This window comes from Setaria italica, chromosome II (assembly GCF_000263155.2).
Source record: "Setaria italica strain Yugu1 chromosome II, Setaria_italica_v2.0, whole genome shotgun sequence".
Taxonomy (NCBI): domain Eukaryota; kingdom Viridiplantae; phylum Streptophyta; class Magnoliopsida; order Poales; family Poaceae; genus Setaria; species Setaria italica.
The window spans coordinates 14,929,691-14,956,435 of record NC_028451.1 but is presented as its reverse complement, the minus strand read 5'-3'; the positions used below and the strand labels follow the sequence as shown (position 1 = coordinate 14,956,435).

Below are 26,745 nucleotides of genomic sequence, written 5' to 3'. Positions count from 1 at the left end.
GGCTGCTGCCTCCGCGACGCTAAGGACGAACACACAACACAAGATGTGGGCAAAACAACAAGGGTCCATGCTGCACCAAGAGTCGAGATTCAAGAACACCAGCAAGCAAACGAGCACTGTCCGCAAGTGCACCTGGAAGAACCTTTTTACATGTCGAATAAGATGCGATGGCGCACACAAAACGGTGACTGAAATGAACACTAGCACACTACACAAAGTCAGCTGCAAATTGGCATTTGACATCAGGAAACAATTAGCTCTTCCTATCTGTCATGCATCAAACATCTGAAGAATTCCTAACACGAAGGCATTTTACATCAGTCGCTCCATCGCTCTCCCAACACTGAAAAAGGTCAGCAGAGACGGAGCGATATTTGTGCTTTCGTTATCTCCTGCAAGCAGCCGCATTCCAACGCCTGCTTGTACAGCCGTCCGTCTAGCAACCCCAGAAGAGCAGCCTTTCAACTCTTGTCAAGTGTCAACTCTTCAGGTTGTATGCGTTCCCGCGCAATGGCATGGCACTTCAGACGAACATCAAGGGCAGGAGCATGTCACTTGTCATACGCTGGGTTCCTCTGGAACGTCCCGGGAGCAAACACAGGCAAAGATCCTGTCCGCGCTTTCTCGCCCCGGATGTCACGCTGCTGGGCATTGGGATCTCTGCTTCCCTCGGGGCGTGCTCTTGCGACCGCCTCGTTCCTCTGGGCGTTGATGCCAGGGGTGCTCAGTATGGGGCCACCGAAGAATATCGATTGCCCAGAATATGTCAGCCTCTCTGATGGTTGCCCTGATGGCATCGCTGAGGATGAGGTGTTCCCAGGCGCAAGGCTTCTCCCGTGGCTGCTTGGCTCACCACTTGGGTTCGCCAAGAAACGTGGGTTTCTTGCTGCCTGCTCGACGCCAGGTCCAATTCTTGTTTGGGCAGGAACCGACACGTACCGACCAGCCTCTTGATCCCAGACAACAGAAGCTCTTCGGTTCTCTCGAACATAAGATGTAGCTGACTGGAACATCGGGTTGGTTATTTGTGTGGTGGGAACAGGTGGCCGAGGTATCCCTTGTGTGGTGGGAACAGGTGGCCGCATCATCCCCGGTGCAGGCCTCTCAGGTGGTGGAGGGTGAGGCGCTGCACTGAACTGAGAATGAGAGGCAAGCTTGTGGATGTGGACCGGGCTACTTAAACTGCTCGCAGTTGGTGTGCCGGTCTCGTAGTCGTCCTGGCTTGCAAGACTTTGGGGGTATGAATTCTGAAGTGGAGAAAGTCTCATTTCACTGTTTGATTCCTTTGTGCCACTGTAGTCGACACTCATGCTACTCCTGATGCTTGCATTGCCGCTGGAGACAACATCAGCTTCATGACCACGTCGGGTATCAATTGGTCGCAGAACTGAGGATGATGCCCGAGCTTTTGCAGCAGCTTTCATTACCTCATTTTTATCCAGCTTTGCAAGGCTCCGAGCACTGATTTTAACTGCCTTTTTGGCTTTGTTTGCTCTCTCAGCATATCCAGCAGCATCAGGGTCCACAGTTGAAGGCACCATTCCAGGATCCAAATGTGGGATCACTTCATCCTGATTGATAGTTTCAATATAACTCAAGTTAGTATGAGTGAAGGGATTCTTCTAACACTATAACTACATTTCTTCTAAACTGGGCTTCTTATTAATTTTCAAAGCTGTAGGATGCACTTGTTTAGTAGAATAGATTTTGGAAGCAATATACTTGATGTTTAAAGCAGGGAGGCTTACATGATCAATAAATATCCTTGGAGGTGTACACCAAGAACCCTTGTGGTGAAGACCAAGTGAACTTCCTACACTGAAGCCAGTTGTCGCTGAATTTGATGGGGAGTAAATAATGTTTGCTCCTTCCTCATCCTCTGGAGCTGCCTCACTCATAGCTCTCATTGCAACAACATAATCATAAGTTGTGATCCCCTGATACACAACATAGAAAAGAGAACACAGCTGAGCAAACAAGATCAAATTTTTCATGTGTAAGTGTAACAGTTCCACTGGAATTGCATGCAAACCTTTCTTATCAATATTATGTGGAAGAAGAAAAGTTCCCCTAAAGGTATGCAGGCCACCAATGAAAGTAAGGTAAATATTCCCTGCATAAAAGAAATTTATGGTCAACTAACAGCTAAAAAGACTTAATTTTAATATGAAAGAAGAAGAATTTGAGAATGGCGCATTACTCATCCAGTATGTTACCATGAGTCAAGTTGTGTCAATAAATTCAGAAGGGCTAAGAAGATAGTTATAGGATCCTAAACAGGAAGAATTATACTCCTGGTGGTAAAAAAAGGTGCTACTGGATACAAATTTTGAAATGCTGTATTCTAAGAAGGCAGATCGCAACTTGCTACTTCAAAACAATGAATTAAGGCATCATAACACAGTAAAGAAAATAAAATCAAGCGGTTTGGGTTTCTTTATCAGATTTTGAAACTTACTACTTCAAACGACTTCTAATCAAGAGAAGATTCTTATACACTAGAGACTACAACTGTTTAACACAGCAACTTACCACAATAACAGCAAATGGAGCAGGAGTCAAGCCATTCCCCAGCTTGTCTTGGATATTTCTTGATGCATTCTTATCGACAAAGCAGAGTACAATAACAGCAATGCCCGCTCCAAATTCAATTGCAAGCTATGATACAGAAGATTTCAACATTTAGTGCCATGCTACAAGGAAAGCAACAAATCTACACAAACCCTGTAACTAAGTGAACTCAAGAAAAAGGGTATATAGCAAATCCACACTGCATACCCAAATAAGACTGATTGCCATCAGAGAAAGAAACGTGAAATAGTTCTTCCGGCCAACACAGTTATTCAGCCACTGAAAAGATATGCCATATTAGCTATACACAATGGAATAATATAAGTAATACTCTAGCACAGGTCAAGAAAGGCACCCGACAATGATGATCAAATCCATCCACACACTTGTCACAGCTTCTGCAGTGTTTGCTGAACTTGCGAACCTGAAAAGTTAATGTTGTGAAGCAAAATTAAACCACACCAGCTAGACAATTTTGCATAGTGAAAAGTTAAATTAACATACCTCAGCATTACATAATGTGCAAAACAGAGCCTCTTCACCATTTGCTTGTTGCTCTGAGTCATCAGGTTTCCGGCAGTCCTCCTTGACAAATATAGCACACAGAAGCCCACCTATCAACCAACAGCTTGATCTTTTCTTTGGCTGTTGTGATCCTAGATTTATGTTCGTCTCCCCTAAAGATGAACCTCTCTGATTGGAATGCCCATCCAGAGAGCTTCTACAAGTAGACGTTGGGGAGTTTGTTCCAGTAGCATTGTTTTCTTTCTGGGGAAAATTCATTCCTTCGACTCCAGCACTGTTGGCTGGTACATTGATAAAGCCATCCTCAAATTTTGACATAATCCCAGGATCTGCAGGGTTTATACTTGTGCATCGGATGTAAAGGATGAAAACCGCAAGTGCCTGAATGTGATGTAGGGAGGAGAAATGTCTCATGGTACCACAATTTTTGTAGTATGGGAAAAAAAATAACATGAGGGCAACTTACCACAGGAGTATAAACACCGATTGCAACATACTCGAGGACTTGTGTTCCCAGAAATGGTGCAAAGAAGGCATAAAATGCGACCACCAGAAGGAAGAAAACCGTTATCGCAACAATCTATCAAAATGAGATGATGAGTCAGTTACCAAAATCTCCAAAATTAAGTGTTTCGATCGAACTAGTTGGAGCTATTTAAACTCACAGTCCAAACTATGAACCAAAAAAGTATGTTGCAGAGAAACACAATATCTACTGCACATGAGTATAAATATTTAATTTCCTAGGGGAAATAAAAATAAGCATGCATATGTATGCCGTCTAGGCACTGGGTAGAGAACATCATATTGCTACATACAAGCAATGTTTCTTGCATGGCCAGAGCATTACAAGTAAACTACAATAAGACAAGTCTACCTTTGTTCCGTTGGATAATATGTGACTTTATGTATAAGAAGATGTTGGAAAACTGTAAAAAAAAAAACTACAACGTTTGTCAAAAAGGATTGTTAGTAATGTCGAGTGACTACATGAACTAGTAGACAGCAGTCATTTCTTTGCATTATACAACACACGAGAAAGTGAGATAAAATACTAGCAAAAAATAGCACTTGTGGAGTCTCTAGGACAAAATGCTTGAATATAAAAAGTAATACAGGTCATCAATACTCCGTTTGATATTAAATATATAATGCCTGAAGGCATTTCACCTCACTCAAATAAATGGCATGAACCAACAATCCATCGAGCTGCCTAGATGCAGAGTTCAAGAAGAGGTTGCATTCTTCTGCCACATCATCGAAACTCTTCCACTGAACAACTGCTTTTTTTTCCTAGATGCACCGAGCAAGTGCTCTGTAAAAAATATTTGCCACATCCTAACATACTGATAACTAAACAGCCATTGCGAGTTAAGACATATACATCCCTGCTCTGTTAGATCAAAATCCCAGTGACTGAGCAACCCTAGCGCTAGAAATCCTAACAGTAACAGGTAGTACAGTGCAACAGTTATATAATCTGCACGATTTGAACCCACACTTTGAGAATCGCATACCCCGATTCGTTACGTATTCACATTAATCATTTCTCTCGACTAGCGACACGGAAACAACAAAAGGGGGGGAAACCCCAACCACTACCCAGCGACTCCTCCCCTCAACAGATCTTCGAAATAATCGCGACGACGCCGAATTCCCCGCAGCACAACCGCACAGGGACGGAATTCCACACCGAATTCCGCTCGTTACTAAACACACAAACGCAAATCACACCCGATCCAAAAAAAAAACAGAAAGAGAAGGAGAGGGCGAGCGAGAACGGAACCATCAGCGAGTCAGTGCACCACCTGCAGGGTGTGGGCCGGCAGCTGCCAGCCGTGCTTCCGGGCCATGGCTCCCCGCCTTCCCCTCGGAGAGCCCCCTCCCCCTCCGGGCTCCCGGAGTCCGTCCCCCCGCACCCACGAGCGCCTCCTCCCTTTCTCCCGGCCGGCAGGCGGCAGCAAAGGGGAGGGGAAGGCCCGGCTTTCCTTTCCAGCGCCGCCGGGTTGGTACCTGGTAGTTCAGTAATAACGAGGAAACAACAAGCTGGAGATTTTTTATTAAGGACGGAGCCGGGCCCCACCGCCTTCTCTCTCCTCTCCTGCGATTTTCTCTCTCTAATTCAAGCAGCTCAGCTGCCTTTTTCCTGCAGTGAGGCGGTGGCGGTTTGTTGGAGAGATGATTGGGTCAAACAGCTCAGTCCATCCAGTCCAGTCCAGCTAGAACTGCGTAGTGGAGCAAAGATGCTGCTCCTACGGTTTAGGAGCTGATTAAATTTCGTGCCAAAACTTCGCCCCTGATGATGTGAGCTAACAGTTGGGGTTTTGACGGATATTTCGGCTGTTCACGAGCGATGGCATGCTGCCAAAGAAAAAGATTCGGTTATTTTTGGCATCCACAGCGCATGCCAAATCTGGTCACTGGATTGATATATAGATTTGGGTACCTAAAATATATTGCATTTCTTATATTTCGGCGAAGGTGTAGTACAGGTATATGCTTACATAGTTCTATCAAATATTAACATGATCAAGAATACATTTACGGAGCGGAGATCAGTGGTGTGCGGCGTGCCTGTCTACAACTAATCATCAATATCAAAGATATACTGACCGTGAAAAATACTTATAAGAGTAGATGAGTAGAGTTGCATGTGTATATTTATAAGGTTAAATATACGTGCATATATATAAACATTTATGCTTATGTTTAAAAAACAAAAAATGCATTTAGGCCTATCTCGATCCAGGCCGTCATCGTTGTTTCTTCTTTGTCCAATCTTAACAAGACATCAACCATGGCTCAAAAAAAGACAAGACATCAACCAATTATTCGTCGAGAAGCGAGAAAGTACACCTATTCTGATCGCCAAATAGATCCCCAAAAATCCGAATTCGACAAACAAAACAACTAGTTGACCTCTTCGCATGGAATCAAAATAAATTATTAGAGGCCACTGGCGTGCGATACCGGGAATGATCGATCATGTGGGGGGCGTACGAACGCAGCGGCAGTGGGGCAGTGAGGGGCGGAGCATCAATTGGACATGGCCTTCCTGCCTGTCCTTCAAGGTAAGACGACCTGATCGAGCTGGTCTCATTAATGGCACTACCCTCCAGCACTTTGCTTGCTCTTCCGATGAGTGCATCAACAGATTGTCCAACACAAAAGTGCAGAGATAGGGCACATTGACACAGGTAGGTAGGGTAGGTGCGTGGGGGGCCCACATGCAGGCCAAGTTGTATTCAAGCTTTTGCTTCATCGTGCTAGTGATAAACCGTACTATACAGTATTTCTAAACATGAACCATTTTGGGCTCGGCCAGCATCAGCAGCAGTTCAGCACCCACTCTGGACCTCAGCGCTCAAACAAGCGGATTCTAGCACCATTTCTTTTGAGCCAAATTGCCTAGCAAAACATGATAGGCTCGGTCCATAAATTCAAATTATCCTTTGCTCCTCTTAGTTTAGCCCATTGGTTAAAAAAATTAATGGTTGGGCAATTCCGAATACATGAATAGCACGACAGCAAAATTTAACATAATGACAAGAAGACATGCTAGATGATTTCTATTTGCAATGTACTACAGAAGAAACAATATTTCTTACCAACCAATTTCTTCTAGCCAGATTATTGTTTGTGAGAGTGACTCCTTTTTTAAAATACCACATAGACATTTTAACCTTCAATGGCATTTTCATACATCAAACTTCATGCATGCTTCACTATTGACAAGATATTTATTTTTCAGAGAAAAATGGTAAGGTATTTATACACGGATCTGACGGTGAATGAGCTGTTTACCTGTAGTGACCAGGTTATACCATCCCTGTCCTCTGCCAAAGCTTATGTTCAGCAGTGTAGCAACAAGATTATACGTCTATACTTGTCACTTAGTATAGTATACATGCAGGAGGTTGCCGTTTGGTGATCAGTCCATACCAGGAGGAATTTTTTTTTTTTGTGAAGCAAGGAGGATGTTTTTTTTTTGATAAAGAACGAGGATGGTTTATGTGATCTGTACCGAAACACAACAGGAAAAAAGAGCTTGGACGTTGGGCCGAGGAGAGAGTTCTATTGGGCCGCATGCTGGGTCACGCCACCGTTGCGGCCCAGATACGAGGCTACAAAATTTGTGTTCGGCGGGCCATGCGTAGTTTGTTTGCGTCAAGTCACACTCACACACACGTCTCTTTCCAAAATTCCAAGTGAATGCTTTAGACAGCTCTTCTTTTGATAGATCATCTTTTGGATTGTTGTTCTGAGAGATTAGAGCCAACATGTTGTTTGATTTTTCTGTGTGTTCTGTTTCTCATTGTCCAAGGACTTGTAATTCAGTAGCGCATACACTTGGAGCCATGGGTTTAAGTTGTGATAATCCTTAGGGGCTAATTTGGAAGCTAAGGGGAAGGGGGCTCTGTAATACCTGTAAAACTCATCAACCAAAATCACTCGCTAAAAAATGTTTTCAAAATCTTCCACGGTCTGAGCTCTTAAAAATCTTATCTTCCGGCGAATACGTCGTTCCGGCACCAAAACCGACCACCGTCCATTCTTTTCCCCTTTTCCCTCTCCACGTGTCACGCCGCGTGACGGACGGAAGATCGCCGTGCGTGCCCGTGACCGTTCCCACAATCGCCACGATCTATCTCTTTTTCCTTCTTTTTTCCCTTCCTTTTTCTCCCTTTTCCTTCTCTTCCTTATTTCCCTTCTTTTCTTTTCTCTTCTCCCTTCCTTTTTCTTTTTCTTTTTCCCTTCCTCCCATTTCTCTCTCTCAAGCGCTTGCTTCCTTTTTTTTCTCTCCTGCGATTCATTTTCCTAGCCGCATGCGTGCTACAAGCGCCTGCTTCTTTTTCGTTTTTTTTGCCGCACGCTCCAGCGCCTAGCCCTGCATGCTGCACCCGGCCCCACTGCACAGTGCCCCCCAGCACTGCTCCCCCTGACCATGCACGCGCGCTTGCATAGCGACGCAGCATGGCCTGCTTGCCCTAGGCCCATGCCTGCGCCTGCCTCGGGCCCACGCCTGCCCCACCCGCACTCGTACTCGCACCAACCCCTATGCGCCTGCACGCTTGGTCACCTCGGTGCCTGCCCCCAGCCCCACCGGCCCTACCAGCGCATGCCCAACACCCAGCGCTAGCGCGCCCCTAGCCCCCTCGCACTCACACGCCTCGCCCAAGCGCCCGCGCTCCTGCCGCCACTCCACCACAGCACGCCGCTCGCCAACCATCGTGACGCCGCACTCGTCTCCAGCGTCGGCATGCGCAACATGCATGCACACAACGCCACTCGCGGCTCGCCGCCGCGATCACTACGCGCCTACGCGCCGCACCGTCTGGCCACAGTCACCGCACCCAACGCGCCTTGACGCTGCCGTGCCGCGCCAACAGCTCGCCGCCAGCACCCGACCACGTCATCCACGCGCATCGCCGCTCGAGCACGCGCATCGCCGCTCGAGCACGCCACCGCGTCCCTATTCGCCTCGCCGCGCGAGCCCGACCCCACCACGCCGCACACGCGGAGCTCCACCTCGCCACGCCACCGTCTTGTGCGCCTCCTGTGCCCGAGCATCCCAGTGGCCATTAACTCCACCCATTCATGTGCACCGCCCGTCGACAGCTTGCTCCACCTCACCCCCGGCCTATAAAAGGGCCTTCGATCCGCCCTCTGCGCCACCACCGAGCTTCCCGGCCAACTCCCCCTCGTTCCCGTGCTTCTAGTGCCGCTCCCGCTATCTCCCGCTCGCTGTCGCGGAGCCGCCTCAGCCCGAGGTAAGGAGAGGAATTGAACCTCCTCGGTCTCCCCTCCATTTTCCCCCTCTTCCCGACCGCCGCAGTGCTTCGGCATCGTCTCTCCCCAACCAAGCCGTTTCCTCCTATTTCTTCCTGTGACATTCTGTCTCGAGGAAGAAAAAAGATCTGTTTTGCATTTTCACCCATCCGCTTATTTCTTTTTGCATCCAAACCCTCCCACCTCTGTCTTTACCTTTTTCATCAGAGGCCCTTCCAGTTCCAAAAAAAATTATAGAAAGGTCCCTGACTCCTTACAATTAAGCCCCTGATCAATGGGTAAAACTTTATCTTCCTTTACTTATTATGTGCTTGCTTGTGTGTGCCGTAGATCGCATAGTGACCGCGGAGGAGCCCAAAGAGGAGCTTGAAGCCCAGTACTGCGAGCCGGAGCTTGAAGACCCGTACCACGAGCAGGAACTCCCGGAAGGCTTTGAGGTTGGCAAGTCCAATCTTACCCTTTGATGCATATTTATCCTAATTTTTCAAAGACTAACTATTGGCCTATTTTATAAAATTGCATATTGTTTTATTGCTAAAACATAGTTGGATAGTCACCCCTTGATTATTATGATTATTTCTTGAAAGTCCTGTAATTATCTCTAAATATTATATGCTCTGTTTGGATGATGATTATTGCTAGAATGCTTAGGACCTTGTTACTTATTTTATTGCACTTCAATCATGACTACAATATATTTTATCAAAGAATAGATGTGTGAGTGTTTTAAAAGACAAAAATAGGGTTTCAGGAAATAGAGTAAAGAAAATGCTTAGATTAGATGGATGGGTGTTTCTTGTGTGAAATGCCAAGTAGCATAAATCCCACTAGCTAGTCTATTAGTCATCAGGAGAGCTGGTGAGCAACGGGAGACCACAGAGAAGGAGTAAGATCTTTGTGACTTAGGTCCCGATTAAGACCTCGTCGGTAGGTCATTAATCCCTTGGTTACTTCCGTATTGGCTAGTCAGTCTTAACTAAGGTGGATAATGGCTTTGATAGGATTTGCACCGACACCATGGTGATCGTGCTGTGGTACCCTACTTGTGGGTAAAGTGCACACCTCTAAAGAGTTAAAATCTATTTGAATAGTCGTGTCCACGGTATTGGACGAGTTACGGCTTGGTCACATAACTAGTGCTTGGAGATGAATGGTTTTCATGGCGTGTGTTGGATTTTGGAAGTGTCCAGCAGATGTGTTGTGAGCTATTGCGGATTGGGAGTCTGGTAGCATTAAAACTTGAATCCTTTGTGTAGGATCAACCCCACTTTATGATTCAGTTACTAAAGAAATGCTTTGCAAAAATCCTTTTGAAAATAAACCATTGCATGTGTTAAAATCTAGCTTTATTGCAAATAAACCTTAGTCTTATCCTTGCTATATCCTGTGCATATTCTTGGTTGTATCCCCCTCCGTGGATAGGGTTGGACTTGTTGAGTACTTTTGTACTCACCCTTATTTTGTTGCTTCAGAGGAAGACCCGGACGTCGTCATCGAGGATTTCGAGTAGGAGGTTGCTTCCACACCCAATGCTGCCTGTGGTGTTGGCCTTTGCAGAATGCTTCCGCTGCCATGTAGTCCCGAGTGCTGTCTCTTAACAGTAGCTTGACTCGCTGCTGTTGTTTGTTTACTTATCATTTCGGTGTGGCTTTCGCGCCCACTCCCTCGGGAGTTGTACGGTTTATGAACTATCTGTCGAATAAATGTGTTATCAGCCCCCTGGAACTGATATTTGCATCACATTTAGTCTCTACTTATATGGGGACACTTCAGGTGGTATCAGAGCCGTCGTTGGCTGTAGGACACGACCATTAGGACCGAAAAAGCCTTTTTGACCAAAATAAGTGATTTACATAATTTCTTGCCTTCGTTGCTCTGTTACAAAAATGATTTACACCTAAATTCTTTCTAAACGGTCGAGAATGATGGGTCAACAGCCACTACCTAGAAGAGTCCGGTTTTCCCAGGTTGTTGTTCGCCTGCATGGACCACCTCGGAATTTATGAACACCCGAAGTACACCAGCAGAGAGTATGAGGACCGTGGAACCCTTCGGTGTGAGATGACTATCTACGCCGGTAGGAGTAGCCGCTACCCCGATATTCAGCCATGTAATGTGACTGCCACCGGTTTTTGGCATGAGGACACCTACCAAGTGGAAGCCCCGAAAGGCTTTGCGTTTCATGTGCCAAATTTATGAGAAGCACATCAGCCGTACCCCGATGAGATTTTACCCGCCTGTCAAGAAGAACCGCCCGGTTTGGCTGGCCCGAGTGAGGATGTTGGAAGGACATGGATAGCGCGAGGATGACCCCACCATGCTTCACATGGTTGCCTATCTTCTCACCTTGGATGAGCTCTATGACAAGCAAGTCACAAAGCTGAAGCAGCAGATTCGTAGAGCCGAGGACGCAGAAGTTATGGTGAGGAGACTTTAGGTGAAGCTGGTAGTAGCCGAGGCATGAGCTGCGGCTGCCCAAAGCAATGAGGTTGCCACCATTGAGGCCCTAAAGGAGGCCGAGGATCGGCACTCCCAGAAATTGAAGGATGCCCATCTTGTGAATCGTGCAAGGAGGAGGATGCTGGCTTTTGAGGATGAGTAGGCCCCGATCCTGGATGGGATTCCCGTCACCCAAGGATCCAGCAAATGGAAGACTCCTGACGCTCCGCCAGCACCACCACCTATAGAGACTTCCAAAAGAGGCTCTGAAGTTGTTGGTCCACCCTCGGTGGAGGACAATGTGCTGGCACTCCTCATTCCGCCAGAGGACCATTTCGTTTAGAATAAAGACTCGCCCCGTGAGTAGGGTGCCCAGCCCAAAGTTGTACCCCAAGCAATGAAGCCATCTAGAGTTTTGAGTTGTACCCCCAGTTATGTTGTTGTACCGGTCATGTAGTGCGTGTTTTGGCCCTACCCCAAGTGTTGTAACCAACCCGACAGAAGTAAAATCGTTTGTGCTTGTTGTGTTGTTAGTCCGTGTGCTTGTCGACAGGAGGTGAATTCTGTCTTTTCAAAAATATGAATTAATTAACTTAAACAACACTTTAAACCCAAATTCAAGTCTCATGAAATTTCACTCAATCTGCAGATGCCTCCCAAGCGTGCCACCAGGACCTCTCCAAGTCAGGCCCATGCCACCCCCAGTGCAGAAAGACAACCAGAAGGGCAAGGACCACCCCCTGCAGTGCACTATGAGGAGGAAGAAGTGAGTCAGCTTGAAGGTAGAGGAGAAAGCAAGGTGGGAGTACAGTTGCCACCACCGCTACCCGTTATGGATCTGGTGCAAGTGATGAACAATCAGACTCTTCTGCTGGAAGCTTTGGCCAATGCTATCACCCGTCAGAGGCCCTGTGGGCAAGGCATGAATGAGAAGTTCACAGACTTCCTCCGGACCAAGCCACCCACCTTTGGTGGGTCCGTCAACCCTCTGAACGCGGACGACTGGCTGTGAGTTATTCAGAGGAAGCTAGAGCAGTTTGGATGTGAGGGCAGGGATAAGGTTCTGTTGGCTGCCCATCAGGTCACTGAGACTGCTCTAGCCTGGTGGGAGAATTACTATACAACTGCCCAAGATACCTCCACTATCACCTGGGAAGAGTTTGTGATGGTGTTCTACCGCTATCACATTCCAGCGGCCACCATGAAGCGCAAGGCAGATGAGTTCCGTGAACTGCACCAAGGTAACAAGTCTATGGAGGAGTACACCTATCAGTTTATGGAGCTGGACCGTTATGCTCTAGAGGAAGTGGACAAGGACAAGAAGAAGCAGAATATGTTCAAGAAGGGCTTGAATGCAGAACTGAGGATCCTGCTTAGTCCTCAGATCTACCCCGACTTCAACATCTTGATGAACATGGCCATTTTGACTAAGAGGGCCAAAGCAGACAAGCGGAGGGACAACAAGCATAGGTTCCTGAAAAGCAAGGCCCACCATCATGACTGATTCCAGAAGCTAAGGAGCTTCATCCATCCAGTACCTAGGTCCCAGGCTCCTATGTAGTACCGGACCTTGTTCCAAGCATCCGGTTCCTACCACTCCAATGTCCCATTCAAAGGCCAGAACCCTATTAAGGCCCTGTAGAGCAGCATCGGTCAAGTCACTAACAACAGCAGGGAATGTTTCAACTACCGTGAGATAGGGCATTTCATCGCCAACTGTCCATATGCCAACAAGCCAGTAGCATCAACCTTCTTCAACTCTGTAAACGGACCAAGGGCAGCATTGTTAAGAGCCAACCGTGTGCCATTCTGTAGCAATAACAACCCTAGCAACAACAACAGCCAGCAAATGAGGCCACCCCAACAGTCATTTGGATGAGCCCGCATCAACCATATCAGCGCACAAGAGGCTTGAGAAGCTCAGGGCGTGGTACTCGGTGAGTTTCTAGTCAGCTCAGTCTTGGCAACAATACTTTTTGATTCTGGATCATCACATTCTTTTATATCATCAAGCTTTGTGGACAAGCACAACATATCTACAGTACTACTAAAGTTACCCCTATTAACCTAAATGCTTGGAGCTGACCTTCAGTGTCAACTAGGTTGTTCCCGGGTAAGGATCAATTTAAGTAGGGTAGAGTTCTTAGTAGACTTAGTAGTACTTAAGTCTAAGGGGATAGATGTGGTCCTTGGAATGGATTGGTTAAGCCTACATGATGGTCACATAGGGTGTGCTGATAAGATAATACACCTAACCAAACAGGACGGTGTGCACGTAACTTGTCACACTCGGGAAAGTGGACCAGACCCAATAGTTTTTAGCATGGAAGCTAAGACCATAGAGGAAGTCTCGGTAGTAGGTGAATACCCTGATGTCTTTCCTGAAGAACTACTTGGAATGCCCCCAGACAGGGATATAGAGTTCGTAATTGACCTTATCCCTGGAACCTCCCCGATAGCCAAGAGACCCTATAGGATGGCAGCATATGAGTTGGCAGAGTTGAAGAAACAGTTAGGAGAATTGCAGCAGAGTGGTTTTATCAAGCCTAGCTCATCCCCATGGGGAGCTCCAGTCCTCTTTGTCAAGAAAAAGGATGGAAGCATGAGGATGTGCGTGGATTATCGTGAATTGAATGAGGTCACAATTAAGAATAAATATCCTCTTCCCAGAATAGATGATCCCTTTGATCAACTGAAAGGAGCCAAATATTTCTCCAAGATTGATCTGAGGTCGGGATATCATCAGCTTAAGATTAAGGAGAGTGACATCCTGAAGATGGCCTTTGTCACCCGTTATGGTTAGTTTGAGTTCACTGTGATGTCTTTTGAACTAACCAATGCACCTGCTTACTTCATGAATCTCATGAATAAAGTGTTTATGGACAAATTAGATAAGTTTGTCATAGTCTTTATTGATGATATATTTATTTACTTCAAAAGTGTCCAAGAGCATGAGCAGCATCTACAGGTGGTGCTAGAAAAATTGAGAGCACATAGACTCTATGCCAAATTCAGCAAATGTGAATTTTGGCTTGAGAAAGTGGCATTCCTTGGCCATATTTTGACCGTGGAAGGAGTAGCAGTTCACCTCGAGAAAGTTGAGGTCGTTTCCAACTGGCAGCAGCCAACCAATGTTAATGAAATATGAAACTTTCTTGGTTTGGCTGGGTATTATCAGAGATTTATTGAAGGATTTTCCAAGATAGTCCAGCCCATGACGGAACTGCTCAAGAAGGATAAAAAATTCACAGGAAGGATAAGAAATTCACCTGGATAGAGTCATGCGAGAGAAGTTTACAAGAACTGAAGAAAAGATTGACGACCGCCCCAGTGTTAACCCTGCTGGATATTCAGTGAGACTTCATCGTTTATTGTGATGCATTCTAATAAGGATTAGGATGTGTCCTTATGCAGGATGGGAAAGTCGTGGCATATGCTTCCCGCCAGCTTAAGCCTCATGAGTAGAATTACCCAACCTGTGATTTGGAGTTTGCAGCCGTAGTGCATGCTCTCAAGATTTGAAGGCATTATCTGATTGGGAATAAGTGTGAGATCTACACTGACCACACGAGTTTGAAGTATATCTTCACCCAACCAGATTTGAACTTGAAGCAGAGAAGGTGGTTAGAATTGGTTAAGGATTATAATTTGGAAATCCATTACCACCCCGGCAAGGCTAATGTGGTAGCTGATGCCTTAAGCAGAAAACTTTATTGGCAGCTCGGATTCAAGGATACCCATCTGCAAGAAGAAATGGCATGGTTAAATGTGCACATTGTTCCTCAGAATCCCAGCTGCAAGCTAAGTGTTCAGCCCACTTTGGAGGATACTTTGGAGGATAAAATCAGAGAAGCCTAGGGTTCAGATCAAGATTTAATGAAAATTCGCAAGAAAGCTAGAAAGAATAAGGCCTCGGAATGACAAAGGAACCTTGTGGTACAAGAATAGAATTTGTGTGCCCAAGGAAGGGAATTTTCGGTAGATCATTATGGAAGAAGCCCATAACTCGGCATACTCCATCCACCTAGGAGCCACCAAAATGTATATGGACTTAAAGCAGAAGTACTGGTGGAATGGGATGAAGGCGGGCATTGGCCAGTTTGTCGCCCATTGTGATACTTGCCAAAGGGTCAAAGCCGAGCATCAGAAGCCAGCAGGTTTATTGCAACCACTACCCATCCCGGTTTGGAAATGGGATGAGATTGGTATGGATTTTGTGGTTGGTTTACCAAAGACTCGGAAAGGAAATGACTCCATATGGGTAATAGTGGACCGACTCACTAAGGCTGCTCACTACTTACATGTACGGACCACTTATGGTGGAGAAAGACTGGCTCGGCTCTATGTGGACAACATAATAAAGCTACATGGTGTGCCTAGCAAAATTGTTTTGGATAGAGGAACCCAATTTATTTCTAGGTTCTGGAGAAGTCTGCATAAAGCCATGGGCAGCAAGTTGGATTTTAGTTCGGCTTATCACCCATAGACTGATGGCCAAACAGAGAGGGTAAATGAAATTATGGAAGATATGCTAAGAGTCTGTGTCCTTACCTATGGCAAGGACTGGGAACAGAGTTTACCCTATGTAGAGTTCCCATACAACAATAGTTGTCAAGCTAGTTTAGGCCTGTCGCCATTTGAGGCTCTCTACGGAAGAAAGTGCAGAACCCTGTTGATGTGGTCAGAAGTGGGAGAACACACTTTAGTTGGACCTACCTTTATAAAAGAGGCGGAAAATCCAGTGGCCGAAATCAGAGAGAAGCTGAAGGCAGCACAGTCCAGACAGAAAAGCTACTCAGACAAGAGGAGATGAGAGTTGAGTTTCGATGAAGGAGATTTTGTTTACCTCAAGGTCTCACCGATTCGAGGGACTTGAAGGTTTCAGGTTTAAGGAAAATTAGCCCCTTGGTATATTGGACCGTACCAGGTACTAAAGAGAGTTGGAACTGTGGCATACTGTATTCAGTTGCCCGAAGAAATGTCACATATACACCCGGTGTTCCATGTCTCCTAGCTAAGGAAATGCTTGAGAGTGCCTGAAGAACAAGTATTGGTGCAAATAATAGATTTGCAGAGGGATCTTCGATATCAAGAGGTACCTATCAAATCCCTAGACACTGTCACCAGGAGGACAAGAAATTTAGTAGTGCAGATCTATAGAGTTCAATGGAGTAGGCATGGTGAAAAAGAAGCTACTTGGGAACGCAAAGATGCGTTGAAGAAGGTATTTCACCATCTTTTCAGAATTCAGCCGAATCTCGAGGACGAGATTCAATTTAAGTGGGGTAGGTTTGTAATGCCCATAAAACTCATCATCCAAAATCACTTGCTAAAAATTATTTTTAAAATCTTCCATGGTTTGAGGTCTCAAAAATCTCATCTTCCCAACGAATACGCCGTCCCAGCACCGAAGCCGACCACCATCCATTCTTTTCCCCTTTTCCCTCTTCACGTGTCACGCCGCGTGCTGGACAGAAGATCGCTGTGCGTGCCCACGACCATTCCCACAATCGTCGGGGTCTATCTCTTTTTCCTTCCTTTTTTCCTTTCCTTTTTTACCCTTTTTCTTCTTTCTTATTTCCCTTCTTTTCTTTTCTCTTCTCCCTTCCTTTTTCTTTTTCTTTTTCCCTTCCTCCCATTTCTCTCTCCAAGCGCCTACTTCCTTTTTTCTCTCTCCTGCGATTCATTTTCCTAGCCGCATGCGTGCTCCAAGCGCCTGCTTCTTTTTCTTTTTTTTTTCTGCCGCACGCTCCAGCGCCTGGTGCCTGGCCCCTGCATGCTGCACACGGCCCCACTGCATAGCGCCCCCAGCGCTGGTCCCTTAGCGCTGCTCCCCCTGGCCACGCACGCGCGCTCGCCCAGCGACGCAGCATGGGCTGCACCTACCCCCAGGCCCATGCTTACCCCACCCCACGCTCGCACCCGCACTAGCCCCCTGTGCCTGTACACACTTAATCACCTCGGTGCCTGCCCCCGGCCCCACCAGCCCTACCAGTGCACGCTCAGTGCCTAGTGTTAGCGCGCCCCTAGCCCCTCACACTCGCACGTCTCGCCCAAGCGCCCGCGCTCCTGCCCTGCTCCACCACAGCACGCCAGTCGCCAGCCTGCGCGACACCGCACTTGCCTCCAGCGCTGGCACGCGCAACGCTGCTCGCGGCTCGCCGCCATGGTCACCGCGCCCAGCATGCTTCAACGCCGCCGTGCCGCACCAACAACTCTTCACCAACACCCGACCACGCTGTCGACATGCATCGCCGCTCGAGCACACCACCACGTCCCTATTCGCCTCGCCTCGCGAGACCAACCCCGCCACGCCGCGCATGCAGAGCTCCACCTCGCCACGCCACCGTCCTATGCGCCTGCTATGCCCGAGCATCCCAGCGGCCATTAACTCTGCCCATTCCTATGCGCCGCCCGTTGACTAACAACTCCACCTCACCCCCAGCCTATAAACGAGCCTCCACTCCGCCCTCCTCTCCACCACCAAGCTTCTCGGCCAACTCCCGCTCGTTCCCGTGCTTCTAATGCCACTCCCGCTCGTTCCTGTGCTTCTAATGCCACTCCTGCTGTCTTCTGTCCACTGCCAAGGAGCCGCCTCAGCCTAAGGTAAGGAGAGGAATCGAACCTCTCGGTCTCCTCTCCATTTTCACCCTCTTCCTGGCCACCGTAGTGCCCCAGCACCACCTCTCCCCAACCAGGCCTTTCCTCATGTTTCGTCCCATGACATTCTATCTCGAGGAAGAAGAAAGCTCTATTTTGCATTTTCACCCATCCACTTATTTCTTTTTGGATTCAAACCCTCCCACCTCTCTCTTTACCTTTTTCATCAGAGACCCTTCCACTTCTAAAAATAATTACAGAAAGATCCCTAACTCCTTACAATTAAGTCCCTGATCCTCTGTTTAGCGTCTAAAACCACCTTTACCTTGTCATTTTATGTGCCAAATTTCCTCCAATGAACCCCAAATTCGACCACGTCATCCTTAAATATATTTCCACTGAGTCATCTACAAAATCCCAGAATATACTCTTCATTTCATATTTTTAGTCACTCCCTCTCTTCAAGCTCAACGGGTAAAACTTTATCTTCTTTTACTTATTATGTGCTTGCTTGTGTATGCCGTAGATGGCGCAGTGACCGTGGAGGAGCCCAAAGAGGAGCTTGAAGCCTAGTACCGCAAACCAGAGCCCCAAAGACCCGTACCGCGAGCAGGAACTCCCAGAAGGCTTTGAGGATGGCAAGTCCAATCTCACCCTTTGATGCATATTTATCCTAATTTTTCAAACACAACCTATTGGCCTGTTTTATAAAATTGCATATTGTTTTATTGCTAAAACACGGTTGGATAGCCACCCCTTGATTGTTATGATTATTTCTTGATATCCTACAATTATCTCTAAATATGATATGCTCTGTTTGGATGATGATTATTGTTAGAATGCTTAGGACCTTGTTACTCATTTTATTGCACTTCAATCATGACTACAATATATTTTATCAAAGAATATATGTGTGATAATTTTAAAAGAAAAAAATAGGCTTTCGGGAAATAAAGGAAATAAAATGCTTAGATGAGTTGGGCTCGTACCTTTATGGTTGAGCAGGTTGGGAGGTATCCATCTTGTCATGGTTAAGGACCGAGTTGATGTGTCATCTTGCCTAACCCAATTTATTGTGTGTTGGGGACCGCCCCACAACGCACCCTAAACGAGGCTGGCAGGAACCTTTTCTCTTAACCGGCTCTAACCTCGTCACTTTTCCTTTTTACGAAGCTAACAATTAACCGAAGTTAACTAGTGCGAAGATGCCCGTTCTGTGATTTTGCAGGCGAGGATTCTCGAAGTTGAAGCCCCCACGGAACTCCCGACTATTTGACTTCGGGAAGGTTCCGTGGCCAAAAGCCGAGGTTAGCTGACTTCGACCGAAGAAGGTGGAAAGCTTACGAAAGCTTGCTCAGCCCCAGCGAAGCTTACGAATGGAGAAGGAAGTAATCAGGATAGCCCTGGGACCACATTACAGTAGGACAATTTTGTAATAAGAATCTTGGAGAGGGTTAGAAATGTAATCCCACTATGAAAGTGACATTTTGAGTAGGGGCCAAGTTACTGTCCTGTACGGAATATACCTAGGATGTAGTTGTTGGGTATGGGTATAACGGGAATGCGGAAATGTAACTTTATGATCCTATAAAGAGAGATGAACCGTCCCCCCTTGAGACGGACATGACACATTGATAGGGTAGCTACTGTAATACATGCTTGAGCAGTCATTGTCTTCGTTTGTCGTAACGTCCCAACTGTTGTCTGGTCGAGTCCCAACATTGTGCAACCACTCGACCGTTGTATGCGGCAACGTCTTAGCATAAATTCCACTAGCTAGTCTGTTAGTCATCAGGAGAGCTGGTGAGCAACAGGAGACCATGGAGAAGGAGTAAGATCTTTGTGACTTAGGTCCCGGTTAAGACCTCGTCGGTAGGTCATTAACCCCTTGGTTGCTTCCATGTTGGCTAGTCAGTCTTAGCTAAGGTGGGCAATAGCTTTGATAGGATCTGCACTGACACCAAGGTGATCGTGTTGTGGTACCCTACTTGTGGGTAAAGTGCACACGTCTCTAGAGTTTAAATCTATTCGAATAGTCATGTCCATGGTATTGGACGAGTTACGGCTTGGTCACATAACTAGTGCTTGGAGATGGATGGTTTTTCATGGCGTGTGTTGGATTTTGGAAGTGTCTGGCAGATGTGCCGTGAGCTACTGCGGACAGGGAGTCCGGTAGCATTAAAACTTGAATCCTTTGTGTGGGATCAACCCCACTTAATGATTCGGTTACTAAAGAAATGTTTTGCGAAAATCCTTTTGAAAATAAACACTTGCATGTGTTAAAATCTAGCTTTATTGCAAATAAACCTTAGTCTTATCCTTATTATATCTTGTGCATATTCTTGGTTGTATCCCCCTCCGTGGGTGGGGTTGGACTTGTTGAGTACTTTTGTACTCACCCTTGTTTTGTTTCTTCAGAGGAAGACCTGGACTTCGTCACCGAGGATTTTGAGTAGGAGGTCGCTTCCGCACCCAACGCTGCCTGTGGCGTTGGCCTTTGCAGAATGCTTCCGCTGCTGTGCAGTCCCGAGTGTTGTCTCTTGACAGTAGCTTGGCTCGTTGCTGTTGTTTATTTACTTATCATTTCGGCATGACTTCCGTGCCCACTCCCTCGGGAGTTGTACGGTTTATGAACCATCTGATGAATAAATGTGATATTTGTATCACATTGAGTCTCTGCTTATGTGGGGACACTTTAGGCCCGACAAAGTTCAATTAGTCAACTCATTTCCCTGGTTGCCTCTCCCCCCACAGGGTATCCCTTCCCTGTTGCTGTTTGGGAGCTTAGAAGGGGAATATCCAGGAAAAAAACCATCTAAAAAAAGCAAGAAAAAATGAAGAAAAATTAAAAACACATCTATAAAATAAGAAAAATGGTCATATGGGGTCAAGAAATTTCAGGAAAAAACACAAAATACAAACAGTACACAGCTATAAGACCATCCAATCAAATTCAGTACCAATGATACACGTGTACTAAACAATCCGAGTTTAAGATTGCATAGCTATAAATATTCATCCACCTTGACTTGCACTCCATCACAAAGAACAAACACATCCAAGACAAATTTGAATTCTTTTGTCCATACATCCACATATATTACAATTCATGCCTATTTTAATTCAAATATCAACTAAGATCCAGCAAGTATTTGCCATATAAGAAATTCTAGCATCTCATAACCCCTTCTGAAATGCCCCCATTATCCAAGAGATTAAGACAACGAAACCACCATCTTTTAGTCAACACTCATTGATTCTAAAAAATAAACAATAAAACAATAATTAGGATCAATTTCTAATTATCCTGAGATAATAAACACCAATAGTTTGCTACCAGGCATGAACATTCAGATAAAATTGTAAGAAGAATTAACATTGCCGGTTTGACAAAAATAAGACAAAGGATAAAACACCAAAGTACTACTGTGTTCCTCCCAGGAAGTACTAGTCAGTATTATTAGATATATAAACTGTACATGCACATATGGAATGGAACTGAAAGGAAAATTTGTATAAAGAACTAAGAATAAGCAGAACACATGTACTAAGCCACGAGACATGCATATATGGAATGGAACTGAAAGACCAAGTGATGCAACTATCAGTTCAACATTTGCCTTTGTTCCTCACTACAAATGAAAGTGTGATGCTTTGTATGGAACTGGAAAAGTCTGACTGAAGAAATGTGAAACACTAACTTACACCATCTGTAATATAGTAACAAAAACAGATATGTATCCTGCTAAAATGATAATTGAAACAATAATACTTGAAACATACCTTATATCATCACTGAAGGCAGACACAAGGGGTGTCTTAGTTTTCATTTGTAGCAGCACTAGAGTTAGAAAGCTGCAGCACAAAAAAAGGTAAAATCAGTGACACCAGTAGGGGACAAAATTTTATATTTTATATATGCAAATAGAGGATTCAACCGACACTTGAGCAAGGGTACAAAACTAAGAAAGGGAACATACTCAAGCAATCTTTTTCTTCAACCAAATCAGCCGGACACTTGGGTTTTTGGTGCCGACCAATATTTTTTCTGTTTGTTTCACTTTGGAAAACTTCATTTGCATTAGCTTTTTGTTCATCCGATAGCTCTTCCATGGCATCCATAATGTCAATACATTTCTCGAGTGAGTAGTCTTCTTCACGTCTCTTCTAACTTTTCTAGAGTTTTTTCAATTTGATCCTTTCTAAAGTTAATATAATCCTCAAGTTTTGCTGCCATCTAGCTTTGCTTGCGTTTCTTTCCACTAGTAATATCTTGGTCCTCTAAAGTACGACTTGCTGGAGCAGATTGAACTTCTGTGCTTTCTACGCCACCGAGACCAAAACTAAGTGGATTTCTATCAATAGAAGCCATGCCATTATATCCAAAGCTAGGTGTTGTGCTATGATTACTTTGGTCTGAGATACTTCTTTGGGGAGTGGGTTGAGCTCGCAGCTCAGTTCTTTGTGGTGGAGGCTTAATTGATGTAAAATTTAAATTCTCTGTGGCCACACTTCCTATTAAACAAACAATTGAATGGGTGAACAAGTGAATAATTAACTAAAGTTGTGGCCATTAATGTAAACAAGAGCAAGATCAAAGCATTACCTTCATACAATAATTCCAAGCTATTTTATAAAGAAAATGACTTCTTGCGAAACTTGGCAACTTTGTGGTTATCCTATTGAAGTACAACAAAAATATATGATTAGAAGTTTAGAACCAGAATGTACCTCTTAAGATTCTACTTTGTTTAAGAGAGTAAAAAGACCTAACTTTAATCAACTTCTCCCAACCTTTTGGTTCTGCAATGATCATACCCAAAGTGTTATTCCAGCCAACACCACTTTTCCTCGCTTCTTTTATTATCTTATAGTTTCCTTTTAGCTCTTTCTCTTTTTCTTGCACTTGCTGCTTCGTGAAATGTGCCGTTGGAAACATATCATTGAATTTGTTTATGGTACTCCTCCAACCTTCTGTTGTCCATCCATTTTGTCCCTTAAACATTGGTACGTTGACAAGCTCTTTCAGAATATCCACAAGTCCCTTCTCATACGTGTAGCTCCAGGTAGCCCTTTCCGTTGACATGGCTGTAAGAAATAAACAAGATCAGATAAAGGCTGTCGTGAAAACAATACAGAAATAAGCAATGAAGCAAAAAAAAAATAGTACAGGAACAAACAATCCATGCATACTACACCTAATTATTATGGGCAGCCCATATCTGAAGGGCAATTTGATCTCATAGGGTGCTTTCATCATTTGATTGCAATTCATTTGGGTAGTTGTTATCCCCCTCTGGCAACTCAACATAATAAGATGGGTTGATATTATTTGGTTGGTGATCCAGCCACCCTTCACCCTCATTCTGCCCTCTAATAATATTGTGAAATAGTGCAGCTGCTGCTAGAATTTTAATTTGATTCTCAATTCGATGAAATGTCCCAACTTTCAAGATTGGAAACCATTTTTTTAGCATGCCAAAGGCCCTTTCAATATGATTGTAAAGCTGCGCATGTTGATGGTTGAACAATTCTTTATAATTTGCATACTGATTTTCATGTCTCCTAAGCTTAATAAGGTGGTACCTAACTCCTTGGTACATAGCAATGAATGAGGATGTATTTGCGTATCCACCATCTACAAGGTAGAACTTCCCCACAAGCACATGAAGACCCTTCACAAATGCAGACCGTAGGATCCCTGCATCAGATGTAGATCCTTCCCAACCACATGAGATGAAAGTGAAATTTAAATCAAAGTTACATGCACACATCACGTTCTGTGACAAGGTTCCTTTTCTATTTCTGTAGGGAGCGGCTCTTTCTTGTGCAATGGTGATAGGGACATGAGTGCCATCAATGGCCCCAATGCAGTTCTGGAAGAAAGGCATAAATCGAGGGTCTGATGCAATCTTCACATGTGTATGGTTCATATTTGGGAGTTTCAAGAATCTAAGAGTCAGAGCTGGAATTATATCGAAGAACTCTGTTATTTTCCTATGAATTATCTCACCACCGTGTTGGAATTTCTTTTTTAGCCCATCGGTGCTTGCATTATGAGAAAGCATGAACATAAATATTTCTAGCTGCTCCTCAACTCTAACACCACGGGTGTCACATAACAAGTTCTCCACTCTAAGATAATTTGTTATAACTCTAAATATCTCAGGCTCCATTCTGAACTCCACTTTGCACCTATTCTCGTAGCCTTCCAAGATTTGTCTGACCTTTTCAGCACCAGCCAGAGTTGAGGTGTGCTCCGGTCTTTTCTCCTCATATAGACACTGCTGAAGTGCGGGGACCATAACTAGGAATAGCTCGTCATCCTCTTCTTCCTCCTCTAGCATGAATCTCCTAATTTCATCCTTCCAAGATTCCATTATCTCCTAACTCCTATAATATGCACATTCAAGGACAATAAAAATTGGACATGCACCAGAGTTTACTTAATTATGAGACATAAATGTACCTGCACCAGAATTTTTTATTGTATTCCCAAGCATACCAGCAAGAGCAGGTAGCAACAGATGCAGCAGACAAGACAGTAGAGAGTCTAGTGATTGAGGAAACAGCAATGTCACCTTCCTGATGACCAGCAAATGCTGAAGCAACTGAGATCCTCCCATCCTTGAACTTCACAACTACAATAGAGGGAAAGATCATATATTGATTGTAAATGCAAGAGTGAGATGTCAACTAGAATACACGAATTGATATAGCATCAGGTTCGTTAAACAAAAAAAATGAAGCACCACTGACAACGACCAATGCGAGCAGTGACTAAAACAAATCTGCATATAGCCGTTCTTGTTCGAATAGCTGTGTGCATTAGCTATGCAGCCATGCGCAACAGCCATGCAGCACCGTGTTTAATCCAGCACACTAATTCTTCAGAATTAGTCACAGTTTTAAATGGCTGTGTGCAACAGCTATGCAGCTATGGATACTTGCGTACTAGCTAGCATCCTCATACCAGTAGTATAGGGTACTGTAAAATCCCTCAAAAGTAAACTTGTTAAAAGTTGTCATTTTGAAGCTTTGTATTCTCTCCATGGATCACTTGTACTGAAAAGCTTAGTCAGCTATGACCTTATTAGTCGGAGAGATTTAGCAAGCACTTGTCTGAACTTGTTGTGCTAGATGATGTGTGAGACATATATTCAGAGCATCTTGATGTACAAGATTTTATACTATGTTCGAATGTTCAGACTACACACACCAAACATGTAGATGCAGATACGACATTTATTTCACCAAGCTACCTGTACCTGTCTGCTTGCTCGTGTTTAGGAGGAAACCAGGACAAGTAGACAACACTAGTTCTGAACAGTGCTGAATGCACATTGTAATGGGGACAACACTAGTTCAAGAAACCAGAAATCTACGGCTCCTTAGGAGCTGGACCTACAGAAGCATGATTCAAATTTTTGAGCGAGAAAATTGGTAATCTTGGTACAAAATTGATCCCAGGACTGCATGAAAGCAATAATCACATTTGGCAATTCTTGAAAAAAACGACGCAAACAAAGAAACATTGGCTTTAATTTTCAGAAACTTTAATAAGCATCATCTTGTGTACTAGACCTTGTGATTGCGAGGCACAATGTGAAAATTCCGAACTAACTGACTATTTTAAGCAGCTGAACTAAATTGGAACAAGCAGCAAAGTCTATTGAGCTAATTAAAATAGGAGAATTTGCTCTGACACATGCTAAATAAACCTCATGCGTGGACAGCATCGCTGATTAAGGCACTGCAAGTTAAATAAATTCAGCATAGCACTTCCAAGTGGCAGGCATTGCTGATTAAGGAAGTTCTTTAACCATTAGACAAACCATGATATTCTCAGTATGCTACTACAAGCACATCCAATGAAAAAGCTATACATCCAAGTTGCAGGAGCTGGAGCTCGATCTGGGGAGGATAAGGAGGAGAGAGGAAGGGCTCACCAGATCTTGGGACGAGGCAAGGCGTCCAGGTGGGGGCAGTCACGGAGCAGTGGTGGAGATTGAGCCGGTACGATCAGGTCGGCGAGCGGCAGCGGCGAAGGCATAGGATTATGCTCAGGAAGCCGAGCATCACGAGATGGAGGCAGAGAGGCGGCGCCTGGACAGGGAGACGGAGCAGCAGCGGCAGGCAGAGGGGGTGGCACTTGGACAGTGAAGGGGGCGACGGGGAGGCGATGCGGTCTGGACGGGGAGGTGACGGGGAGGATGGGGAGGAGCAATGACGGTGGCGCTCATTGCCTGGAATGGGGAGGCGCAGGGACGATGGCGAGCTGCAGGGTCGACGGCGAGGTACTGGGATGGGGGAGGCGTAGGGGTGATGTCACGACGGCGCTTGCAAGCGGTATGGGGGAGATGTGTCCGGACCCTCGAGGTGGGGAGGGCTCACCCTGTGGAAAACGGAAAGATAGGGTTGGGCTCCCCCGTCGGACAGGCTCCTAGATGCTAGGGAATTTTGGCCTGGGCCGAATTGCGGCACGGGGGTCCAGCTCAGGGAAAATTCCGGGATCCTCTCGAGGAATGGGCCTCCCAAACTAGCCCTTAGATTGCTGGGTGATGTACTGAACATGTCGCTATAATGGTGTCCAGGGACATGCCTAGACAAAGTGTTTAATAAAAGTATTTTCTAAAAAAAAAATTCCAAGTGAATGGCCTCCAGGATTTGTAGCGATGCATCATTGCAAGTGGAGTCGGGTACAGGTCTCTGTCGCTGTCCGTCATGATGCTGCTCAACCCAACTCCGATCGGGTTTCTCTTCTCCACTTCTCGTCCCCTTTGCAGGACATCTTTCCGGTCCGGTTGTTTTCCAGGGGAA

At 45.3% G+C, this 26,745-nt stretch overlaps 1 protein-coding gene and 1 pseudogene across 1 annotated transcript; one reads left to right on the top strand and one right to left on the bottom strand.

Moving 5' to 3' along the window:
* Nucleotides 1-82: 82 nt before the first annotated feature.
* Nucleotides 83-4,949, bottom strand: LOC101774656 (probable protein S-acyltransferase 19). The gene is made up of 9 exons (XM_004956101.3): nucleotides 4,905-4,949; nucleotides 3,563-3,676; nucleotides 3,076-3,477; nucleotides 2,927-2,995; nucleotides 2,779-2,850; nucleotides 2,533-2,658; nucleotides 2,033-2,113; nucleotides 1,749-1,937; nucleotides 83-1,571 (listed from the first exon to the last, which is right to left on the bottom strand). Exons 1-9 carry the CDS (start codon nucleotides 4,947-4,949, stop codon nucleotides 552-554), a joined length of 2,118 nt encoding a protein of 705 aa, XP_004956158.1. The 3' UTR covers nucleotides 83-551.
* Nucleotides 4,950-13,648: 8,699 nt separating this feature from the next.
* Nucleotides 13,649-26,745, top strand: part of LOC111256372 — a 17,871-nt pseudogene continuing 4,774 nt past the window's right edge.